This window comes from Leopardus geoffroyi, chromosome D4 (assembly GCF_018350155.1).
Source record: "Leopardus geoffroyi isolate Oge1 chromosome D4, O.geoffroyi_Oge1_pat1.0, whole genome shotgun sequence".
NCBI lineage: Eukaryota > Metazoa > Chordata > Mammalia > Carnivora > Felidae > Leopardus > Leopardus geoffroyi.
Genome location: NC_059342.1, coordinates 74,441,890 through 74,453,781, shown reverse-complemented (window position 1 = coordinate 74,453,781; position 11,892 = coordinate 74,441,890). Strand labels below are relative to the sequence as shown.

General features: G+C 54.0%; 1 protein-coding gene across 9 annotated transcripts in view; it reads right to left on the bottom strand.

Moving 5' to 3' along the window:
* Positions 1–11,892, bottom strand: part of COL27A1 (collagen type XXVII alpha 1 chain) — a 141,557-nt gene that overhangs the window by 24,997 nt on the left and 104,668 nt on the right. For 8 of the 9 annotated variants that reach the window (XR_006710373.1, XR_006710374.1, XM_045469584.1 and 5 more), the window contains 5 exons: positions 11,095–11,148; positions 6,549–6,656; positions 1,058–1,111; positions 820–927; positions 4–57 (listed from right to left, as the gene is read on the bottom strand). Coding sequence is in view for 7 of the 9 variants with exons in the window: in XM_045469584.1 (XP_045325540.1) it covers positions 4–57; positions 820–927; positions 1,058–1,111; positions 6,549–6,656; positions 11,095–11,148 (378 nt within the window). In the remaining 2 variants the exon portion in view is untranslated. The remainder of the gene's footprint in view (positions 1–3; positions 58–819; positions 928–1,057; positions 1,112–6,548; positions 6,657–11,094; positions 11,149–11,892) is intronic. The other variant, XM_045469588.1, reaches the window with a different exon arrangement.

The following is an 11,892-nucleotide window of genomic DNA, read 5'->3' as shown; positions in this document are numbered from 1 at the left end:
TACATCATAACCAGCCAGTCCCGGTTCTCCTTGGGCCCCCATCCGTCCCGGAGCACCCTACGAGAGGTTACAGTTAAACCAATCATAAAAAGACAAAGATGATAAATATTCCAAACTCAGCCCTTCCTGATAACTACATTTCATTATTACCTACGCTCTCGCGTATTTCCGCCCATGGAGTCTGTGCAGTGGACAACACACAGTCCTGCATAGCTCCTCCCATGTGCCCATTCAGTGACATCATGGTGGCAGCATGCAATCAGCCAGGGTGGGAGCATTTGCACTTTAAGTGTCACAAAACGGCTCAGCCGTTGATCAGTGCACACTGGCAGCTCGGAGATGCTGTCACCTGTCTGCCTCCCCCCTGCTTTCCCCCTCTACACCTGCCAGAGCCCCGGGGGCCCTCCTTCAGGGCAGGCCAGCGATAGACCGGGACACCCTCATAGTCCCCCAGGGATTCGTAGCACCTTCACCCTGATCCTCATGGAGCTATTTCCAGTGGGAAAACTCCTTCTTCCTAAAAAACACTCACGAGGGGCTGGTCCCCTCTCCCTCTCCTAAAATGGGGCTTGTTAATCTTGGTCTGCGAAGGACTTCAGAAGACCCACCACCCCCTTCAAACTGAAAGAGACACTTGGTGTTGCGGGTACTTTTGCAAGGAGAGAGGCTGCGGGTTCTGCAGGTTCCCAAAGGGATCCATGATTCAAAAGAAGCGGCCAGGACAAGGGGTCGAGCTGACGATACCTCTCTTTCTGCCCTTGGCCCCCCTCTGCTCTGTGCCTCCCCCACCCCACCCCACCCCACCCAGAGGGTTCTCACCGTTGGTCCCAGGCTGCCCCGGGACCCTTTAGGGCCTGGGGTGCCAGGGGGTCCGGGGTCTCCAGGGACGCCCATCTCACCCAGCTGTCCTTGGTAGCCCTTGGCACCCTGCAGTGGAAGGAGAGACAGGATGTCACCAGGCCCCATAGGGAGGTGGAGAGAGACGAGAGAGACGTGGGGCAGGGCGAGGGGAGGAGGGACTGGGGAGGTCACGGCCCCAGGAAGCATGGCATGCCACCTTGGCTCCTGTCCGGCCCTTCTCGCCTTGCCTCCCTGGTTTTCCTTCAGGACCCTGAGGGGAGAAGGAGGGAAAGAAAAGGGTGAGAAACACAGAAGATTAGCGCACTAGCTCCGAGGGCAGCCTGCTGGGTTCAAAACTCACCCGTGCTCAATGCCCCTGTGACCTTGAGTGTGACCTAACTTCCCGTGATGGGAGGCTTTGTCTGCAAAGTGGGGACAGGGGTCCTATGTGCCTCAGAGAGCTGAGATTTCAACCTGCTCTCGCTCACCAGGTGTGTGGCCCATATAAGCGCGGGATAAATCCTCATTTCATGGCGGCTGCTAGGCGCCCAGGCTGTCCCAACGGGAACAGCTCTCTGCACTCCCTTTGCCACGCACTGTTCCAGCCTCCCAGCCACGCTGAGTCTTGGGCCCGATCAAGGCCTCCTCCCACCTATGGTGACCTCTGGGCTTCCAGAAGGTGAAGGGACTTGCCCAGAACCCTGATTCAACTGTCGGTCTGTCTGAGTCCACATCCAGGGCTCAGGGTACCCACTGATGACACGAGGCATCTCATCTCTAAGATGCTGCGGCTCACTTCTGACAATCCCTGGGGCCGTGTCCCACTGACAGGGTCTCCCTCCCTTGGGGGCTGGAGTTGGAGGGGATCGTCACAGTGGGGCATTGTGCGGGGAAGGTCAGCTGCCCTCCCCCGCTCTCCCACTGGGGTACCCAGGCCACTCCCTCCAACAGGCCGCTGTGCCCCCTCTCCCACAGGGCATCCCATGATGCAGCTCTGCCTCGCCCTGCCCTGGTCAGGGCCACACATTTCAGCAGGGTGAGTGAGTGCGTGTAAGTGTGCATATAAGAGAGGGAGAGAAGAGAATCCCAACCCTGAGCCACACTGGTTTGGGATGTAGGGGGTGGGGCAGGCAGTGTTTCTGGTTTGGAAAGGACATCCTGACGGCCCACAGAAGACAGTTCTCTCAAGGCCCAAACCTCAAGGGGAGCTGGGAAAAAAAACACCTACGTTCTTGGCAAACACTAAAGAGCTAGTTGGATTCAATCTCTATGGCTGCATTAACAGAGGTGCTTGCTATAGGATGAGGGAGATGATGGTCCCACCTTGGAATAGGAGTAGGTACTGACTGTGATGGAGGAAGGGCAGGAAGACGGGATCTTAGAGGAACCAGGAAACACACGGGCTAACCCAGAGGGACTGGATTTCTGTCTGCAGATATCTGCAGCTGCCCTGAGGCAGCAGCAACTGTGTTCTCTGGGGTGGTCAGTGGACAGAAGTTACAAGGAGGCTGGCTTTGATTTAGTACAAGGGAGAGATGTCTGCTCGAAAGACAAAACATGGCAAAAGTGTACTGGAGAAGATGTCCAGTCCCTAAAGGAAGTGCCGTTCAGCCCACTCTGGGGCCCTCAGGAAGGAGGGAATGGTGATCCTGGAAGGACAGACAGTCCTGTATTCTGAGGCTTAAAGCCTCATGCGACCCTGGACAACTCCCTTTCCTTCTGCGTGCCTCAGTTTCCCGACTTCTTTTTTTTAATGTTTATTTATTTTTGAGAGAGAGACAGAGCATGAGCGGGGTAGGGGCAGAGAGAGAGAGGGAGACACAGAATCTGAAGCAGGTTCTAGGCTCTGAGCTGTCAGCACAGAGCCCGATGCGGGGCTCGAACTCACGGACCCAGAGATCATGACCTGAGCCGAAGTCGGACCCTTAACTGACTAGGCCGCCCAGACGTCCCTCAGTTTCTCCACTTCTAATATAAAGGTCTTGAACTAGCTTTTGCACTGTCTACTCTGGTGGCCCCTTGCCACACAGGGCTACTGAACACTTGAAATGTGGCTACCAGGACAGAGGAACCAAATTCTTAATTCAATTTTAATTGATTTAAAATTAAACTTAAAATGGACCATTCAGTTATTATAAAACTTGTAGGTATGTTTGGAATCACTTGGGGATATGAATCTATACATTTTCAGCTGTATAGTTCATGGAATCTAAATACAGATCAAGTATTTCCAATGAAAATCTAGCATCCTAACTGAGATGTGCTGTAAGAGTAAATTACACATCAGATTTCGTAGATTTAGTACAAAAAAAAATGCAAAATGCCTTACTAATGATTTTTATATTGATTATATGTTGCAAATGTTACCATTTTAGATATATCGAGCTCAATAAAATAGACTATTAAAATTTATTTCACCCACTTCTTTTTACATTTTTAAAATGTGAGTACTAAAAAATTTTAAATTACACATGTAGCTTGTCTTCTGTTTCTACCGGACGGCACTGTGTTAGCAATGTCAAGGTCTTTTGCTCCTCCAAAAATAAAATAGTAACAACCATCAACCAGGGGCCAGGCGCTGTGTCCATATTCCGCATCATACCTCATCCAATTCTGGCCACAGGGTTGGGAGGAAGGGATTCTTTGTTCCATTTGAGAGCCAAAGGAATGGGCTCAGTGACATGAAGGTGTTTTCCACAGGCCACCTAGCCAGGTTGGAATGGAACGCAGATCTTCAGTGTCCGGGGCACCGCTGTCCCAGGATGGTCATATTTGGGAAATTGTGAAATCATGGTACAGGGGCTGGTGGAATTTGTTAACACACTGAGGTGATTGCTTTGGCTGATCTCTTGTCAGGAGGAGAAATGAGTCAGCACTGAAGAATTCAGCACAGGGCCAGGATGCCGGGAGTCTCCCCCAGGACAGGGCGGCCGGCCACTTGTTCTGACGGGCCCTCTCCAGCTGGGAGCATCCCTCATGGTGTGGGAAATCCTGAGTAAGGGCTGGAGCAGCCAGTGGGGTGAGGCTGTGGGGCCAGAATGAAGACTTTTGCTGGGCCCCCATCCATGTAGATATATTTCTGGAAAGGCTCTGATGGCTCATAAAATTCTATTTTTAAATACTCCACTGTTTCCTGGCCAGAGTGGGAGATACTTGTCCCGCAGCCCTGATGCCAAAGAGACTCAAATACAAGCCTCTCACCACCTCCGTCACCCAGCACGCACTCAGTCTGGCCCCAGTGAACCTCTCTCCAGCTCTAGTATATGAAAATTGGTAGAGACAGCAAAATATGGACACGAACGCTGCTACCACCAACAGCACCACCACCGTCTGTCCCCATCACTGTGGCCACTGTCACCACCACTGCTACTGCTGCCACTGCCATCACCATCACCAATATCGCCACCATCATCACCATCTCCACCATCATCCTCACCATCATCACCATCCTCACCATCTCCACCATCATCATCATTACCATCATCCTAACCATCTCCACCACCATCACCATCATCACCATCACCATCTCCACCATCATCACCATCTCCACCATCATCCTCACCATCATCACCATCCTCACCATCTCCACCATCATCATCATTACCATCATCCTAACCATCTCCACCACCATCACCATCATCACCATCACCATCTCCACCATCATCACCATCTCCACCATCATCATCACCATCACCACCATCATCACCATCATCCTCACCATCATCACCATCCTCATCATCTCCACCATTATCATTACCTTCATCCTAACCATCTCCACCACCACCACCATCATCACCATCACCATCTCCACCATCATCACTCCCACCATCACCATTACCACCATCATCCTCACCATCACCATCTCCACCATCATCATCACCACCATGACCACCATCTCCACCATCACCATCACCACCATCATAACCATCACCACCATCACCATCATCACCATCTCCACCATCATCATCACCATCACCACCATCATTCTCACCATCATCACCATCTCCACCACCACCACCACCATCACCATCTCCACTATCATCACCTCCACCATCACCACCATCTCCACCATCACCACCATCTCCACCATCACCATCACCACCATCATAACCATCACCATCATCACCATCTCCACCATCATCACCATCACCACCATCACCATCTCCACCATCATCACCATCTCCACCATCATCATCACCATCACCACCATCCTCACCATCTCCACCACCACCACCACCATCACCATCTCCACTATCATCACCTCCACCATAACCACCATCTCCACCATCACCATCACCACCATCATAACCATCACCACCATCACCATCATCACCATCTCCACCATCATCACCATCTCCACCATCATCATCACCATCACCACCATCATTCTCACCATCATCACCATCCTCACCATCTCCACCACCACCACCACCACTATCACCATCTCCACTATCATCACCTCCATCATCCTAACCATCTCCACCACCACCACCATCATCACTATCACCACCTCCACCATCACCATCATCCTTACCATCATCACCATCCTCACCATCTTCACCATCATCACCATCTCCACCATCATCATCACTACCATCATCCTAACCATCTCCATCATCTCCACCATCATCATCATTTCCACTACCATCACCAATCTCTACCACCATCACCACCACCATCATCATCACCATCTCCCTCATCATCACCATCTCCACCATCATCACCATCACCATCTCCACCATCATCACTCCCACCATCATCCTAACCATCTCCACCACCACCACCATCATCACTATCACCATCTCCACCATCATCATGTCCACTACCATCACCACAATCTCTACCACCATCACCACCGCCATCATCATCACCATCTCCGCCATCATCACCACCATCACCAATACCATTACCACTGTGACCATCATCAACACCTGCACCCAACCGTCAATATACTACCACTATCATGACCACAACCAGCAGCTTCCAATCATTTCCTCTTCCAAATTCTTAAAGATGATATTTATTTTCTGGCACATAATATAAAGCACTTTCTTTTCCAAAGTTTCATTGACTCTTTAAATAAGAAGGCCAAGGCTCACAGAGAGGCAGCAGTGATCTGCCTAAGGTCACCCAGATAGCGGGTGCTCAAGCCTGAACTTAACCTTTGGACTCTAGACCCAGGGCTATTTCTGCCACATGTCGCTGCCCATCCCACAACCACGATACTCAGAAGTTTGCTAAGAAAGAGCCTCTGGAATGTTAGAGCCTAAAGTGATCTCGGCACGCATTCCTTCCAAATCCATCATAGCAAGCACGTGACCCAGAGAGGGTGATGGCAAGTGAAGAGTCACACAGCAAGCTCCTAGTGGAGAATCTTGGCTGATGCCCCTCCTGCTGAATCCTCCCTGCTAAATCCAGTGTGGCTGAATGTGGGACAAGGCCCACAGGGCCAGACTTGTGGAGGGTGTGGAAGCCAGACTGAAGAGTGTGAGGTGCCAGTCTGAGGGCTGGCCATGGGAGGGCTAGGCGAGGGAGGGACATGGTCAGCTTGGTTCTCTGGGAAGCTCCCAGGTGGAGGAAGGATACAGGGGAAGGCCTTCAAGGGACTGCTATCAAAAGGCCTCCCCTCCTGTCCAACTGCCTGAGCAGGCTCGAGTCGTGTCCCCCCCAGAAGCCCCAAGTGCTGGCATGCAGTCACACATACTCACCCGGACGCCAGTGATGCCAGGGGGCCCGGGGGGCCCATCCTCGCCCTTCAGTCCCTCCTGACCCTTGTCACCACGTTCACCATCAGGCCCGGGGTCACCCCTGTCCCCCTAGGTTGAAGGGGAATGGGGAGGGGAGAGAGAGAGAGAGAGAGAGAGAGAGAAGATATTAGTCACTAAGCCCAACAGAAGCGCTAAACCTCAGGGCTCCGTTCGGATGTCCACAGCCAAGAAGCCCTTGGAGTCCCCTGATTGTTCTTGGAGCCACCAAAAGGGTCAGGTGGCATGGCCTGGCTGGCACAGGGAATACCCCTGCCATGGTGCCTGGGCCAGTGAGGAGGCAGCCCGGAGGGAACACAGAACCCTGACCACTCCCGCCCCAAGTTGTTCACTGGAAGGGGGTGGCTTTGGGAGCCTCGACTATGTCTCCCCAACAGGGACACACTGGGAGGACAAGAGTCTTAAGACGTTGAAGGATATTTTTAAAAAGGAAAACAGCTCACCCAATCCTGACCCTCAGAACTAGCTCCATTTTTCTGAGTTGCATTTTCAGCACTTGCTTACACGAAAACAGTTTACAGTAACAATAATAAGGAACAGGTCACAGTTGCCATTGTTAGTCCTGGGCTCGGACTGGTGGGACAGCTGTGGCAAAGCCATGAGGCTACTTAGCAGTCCCGCCTATGCAGCTTTAAAGGCATAACCCAACTGCACTGCACAGTTCCATCTCCTTTGTTTTGTGTTTTTCCTGTCTGACTCTACCGTGAGCACCATCTCCCATCGCTGACTGCTTGGCCCTCACTCTCGCCGGCTGCAGAGCACGGCCTGCGTCCAGGGGACGACAGTTAGCACTCACACGGCACTTGTCCAGGATCTGTGCCAGGCCAGGCCCGGCCCCGCGGGCAGAGCAGGTGTGAGGGGTGCAGCACGGGCCGTGGCCACAGAGGAGCAGGGTGGCGCCTGTCAGAAGGCCACCCCCATCACGGCTGGCAGGCCCGGCGGGGGCTCGTGGTCAGTCTGCAAGGGGCTGAGCTGGGACTGTGCAGAGAGACCGTGGGAAAGGGTATGAAGTCACGGACAGGAGGGTGGGGGAGCAGGCTGGGAGAAGGGGAGCTCTCCAACACCACACTTCGCAGGGAACACTGATAAACTGGTGTGGGTCCGGGAGAAAGATCAGGGTGCAGAGGGCATGAAGCCAGAGACTGGGAACAGGTCTGCTGAGAGCGTATCCTTCAGGTTGGACCTACTGGGGCCCGGGGCCTGGGCTCTGGGCAGAGGAGGCTGGTACAGGGGCCTGTTGGGGAAATTTCTAGCCTAGCTGAAGGCGGGGGGTACTTCCCAATGGGGAGGAGTCCAGAGATGAATGGCATGGATAAGGGAGGGAAGCTCCAAGCTGAGGTGTGGGCCAGTGCAGAGCAGATCTGGGTGCCAGGAGAGGGCTGGACAGGTTGGTTTCTGAGATCCCTGCCCACTGAGATTCTCAGGCTCCGAGCCAAGCCCAGCATAGAGACGGGGTGTTTCCCAGATGACTCCTGCAGACTCCAGCCCCAGGGCTCCCCTTCTGGCTTGTCATCTCTGGCCACCTGCTCTCCTAGCTCTCCGAGGCAGACAGCCTGTTCCAGGTGGCCAGGCTTGTTTACAGAGAGGGGGCTCAACCTGAGTCCCACAGGGGCTCTGGCTCCAGGGACTATCCAGACCCCCACATCCCAAGCTCCCACACAGCAGGGGTGGTGTCCTGGTGGACCCCCTACAGAATGGGTCTGGGGGTTCCTGGAGAATCCTAGAGTCCTAGGACATCCACCAATGCTCAGAAGAGCCTTACAAGATGTCTAACTCAACCTTCTTGATTTACACATGGGGAAACTGAGGCCCAGAGAGAGGAGACTTCCCATTAGCACATGTGAGTCAGTGGCAGAGCACGGGTGAGACCCTAGGGTTCTGGTTCTTTCCAACTCCAAGGTTCTCTGCGCAGGGGACAATACTTCCCTCCCCCCTGGGGTTATGTTGCTTAAATTCAAATCTTGCTGCTACCTCTCAACAGCGGTGTGACCCGGGGCAAGTTTCCTCATTTGTTAATTTTTTTTTTAACGTTTATTCATTTTTGATAGAGAGAGACAGACAGAGTGCGAGCAGGGGAGGGCCAGAGAGAGAGGGAGACACAGAATCGGAAGCAGGCTCCAGGCTCCGACCTGTCGGCCCAGAGCCTGACGCGGGGTTTGAACTCACGAACCGTGAGATCATGACCCAGTCTGAATTCCGACGCTTAACCGGCTGAGCCACCCAGGCGCCCCATGTTTCCTCACTTGTAAAATAAACAGCAAAGGGTCACTATGAGGATTGAGAGAGCTAATCCACGCGAGTAGCTTAGCAAGGTGTCTGGTGCGTGCATGCTGGATAAAGGTTAGCTCTACCAGGAGGCATCACCACCACCATCTGCTGGTCAGCAAACTCAAAAGAGATCATCAGCGTAAAAGCGCTCTATATAAACTATCGAGTGCTGTGCGTGTCCGAGAGGTTAGTTTCACCACGAAGGTGATTCTTAGACAAACACCATAAAGACACCAGATGGTCTCCTGGGATTCGTGTGAGGACCAGGGAAGATACTGTGCATCTGAGCAACTATCCGGGCCCAAGGTCCACGGTAGAACTGGCTTTGAAAGGGAGCGAAAGAGGAAGAAGCCAGGACCAGGAGCCGAGATAAGAGCAGAAAAGACTGTGTGAGGCACCCACCCCTCCAAGCCTCCACTCTCCTCCCACCTCAGCAAGATCCCAAGGAGAAGAAAGGTGGCCGTCCAGAAGTGGGAGAGGCCAGCGCATTGTGCCTCAGTTTCCTCATCTGTCAAGTGGGTGGGTGACGAATCTAGCCCCCAGGGTACCTGGGAGGACTGAATGGGTTCACTCATGTAAAGGCGTCAAGGCAGTTGGTGCAAGCGCATGGTGAGTACACAGAGCATCTCAGCCAGAGTGTTCCTCAGTGTCCCCGCAGTTCAAGCGGACATTTGGCAAAGGGTGTGGAGGGGCTCTCAGGTGGCTCCGGGTCTCCCCGGCCAGGACCTGGCTGTATCCTAGGTTGCAGCTGCGTTGGAGAGGAGAGAAGGCTGCCGGATGGCAGACAGGGGGCGCTCTCAGCCTTGCAAGAAAAACCAGAGGCAGAAGCAGAGCCAGCCAGGGGCCACATCATCGTCATTGAGGTTTCCTGGTAGATGGGGAGGCCCGGGACCCAGGGCAATTACGGGGACAGGGCAGTGGGAGTGGAGGTCTGGAGATGGGCTGCTTATTGCGAGGTCACGTGAGAGTAAATGGCTGACAAAGGGCAGCCTGGGATGTGGCACTTGGGACCCTGGGCTGGGGAGCTGAGTCACAGTGTGACAGATCAGCCCTGGGAAAAGCCCACCTCCTATGCCAGGGCAGGGCCAGGGCTGGTAGCCAGGGACAGGCCTGGGCTAGAGGTGGCGCTGGTAAGTCAGAGAGTGGTGCCAGCCTGCCCCGGGGTTCAGGGGAGCCCTGGCACCTCCTGGCACCTCCTGAAAGTGCCAGCCTCTGTGGCTGACAGAGGAATCTCCGGGATGCAGCGGGGCAGAGTTAGGCCTATACGCTTTGGTGCCAGTGAACCCTGGGTTTGAGTTTTGGATTCTCCACTCAGCCACAGACTCTGGATGAGTGTGCCTCTGCCTCCTTCTGAACCTCAGTCTCTTCATCTTTAGATTGGGCGCATGGTGCAAAGAGGTAGTTGAGGCTTGGGTCTTGCCTGTGCGTCCTTGGGCAAGTGGCTTAACCTCTCTGAACCTCAGTTTCCTCATTTAAAGACAGAACTGATCCCGGACCATTAACTGAGGTGTGACACGACACGAAGGGCTTAGTACAGTACCTGATACATATGTGACTAGTCCGCCATAAATAGTGGCTTACAGGCCATGGGTGGCGATTCTGATTTTCCTGATCTTTTTTTTTTTTTTTTTAATTTTTTTTTTCAACGTTTATTTATTTTTGGGACAGAGAGAGACAGAGCATGAACGGGAGAGGGGCAGAGAGAGAGGGAGACACAGAATCAGAAACAGGCTCCAGGCTCTGAGCCATCAGCCCAGAGCCTGACGCGGGGCTCGAACTCACGGACCGCGAGATCGTGACCTGGCTGAAGTCGGACGCTTAACCGACTGCGCCACCCAGGCGCCCCTGATTTTCCTGATCTTTTAGGATGTTTGGAAGATCCCAGATATCAAAGCTGCTGGCCCTGGGCCGGGCACGGAGCAGGTGCTCAGGTACTACCCTTAACCAAGAGAAGCTGTTGTTTTGAGGAGAAGGGCAGCAGCGAGCAGTGGAAGGTGGGGAGGGTTCCTAGGCCCCTGTCCAAGCGGGGCAGGAGGCTGCCGCGGTGCTGGACAGCGCTGCCTTCAATAGGAGCCAGAGGTCTGCTCTCAGAGCTTTATGGGAACACAGTGCTTCTGAGAGAAAACTTAGGTCTGGGATGGGAGGGTAGTAGGGGCAGAGGTAGAAGGCACTTCCAGAACACCTCCCCCCTCCCCAGACCCTACAGCAGAAGGACACTCACCTTCAGCCCATCGGGCCCTGCAGGGCCACCGTCACCCTCAAGGCCCGGCTCTCCCTGCAAAGGGTGGTGGGGAAAGATGAGGAGACATTACTGGGGAGGGGGCCCCATGTGCTTTTACTTCCTCCCCCTCCCTGGGGCAGGACCCCAACCCTGTCTCCGGGCAGTAGGGCCCTGGCATGCCTGGCACAGAGCAGGTGCCCGGTAAACGGTGGCTGAATTAGTGAGCGAGCAGGGGGGTTGAGGCACCCTCTTCAGAAAGGAGGAGCAGCCCCCAAGCCACGGCCTGCCCTATCTGCAGGGTTGGTCAGGTGGGGGCGACAGGAGGTCCTGAGTTGCAGTGTCCAAGTTGGCTGGCCAGACTGGGAGGCGGTGCTTGCCCAGGGCTTCGAGAAAGGCTTCGATGCCACACGGACCTCAGTCCCCCAACTAGGCTTCCCATTCACCGGCAGCGTGACCACAAGCAAACTACCTAGCCCCCCACGGGCACCTGTCTTCTCCCCTGAAAATTGGGCTGATCCCCCTTCCTTTAAGGGCTCCTGTAAGGCACAGTATAAGCACCCCACAAACGGCAGCCACTAGGTACGTTATTTCTGGAACTGGAGCGAGCTCTCATGGAACTCCTCGGTGGAATCCCATTTCTCAGATGAGGACAGCGAGGCCAAACTTAAGACTTTTTTTCTTTTTGTCTTTTTGCCAGCAAGTCTGGGAAGGATACCAAGCCCCGGAATCCCCATCTGGCCCTCGGCTAGATTCTCTGCTTGCAGTCCCAGCTCCAGAGATGCTCCTGGACTTTTCAGT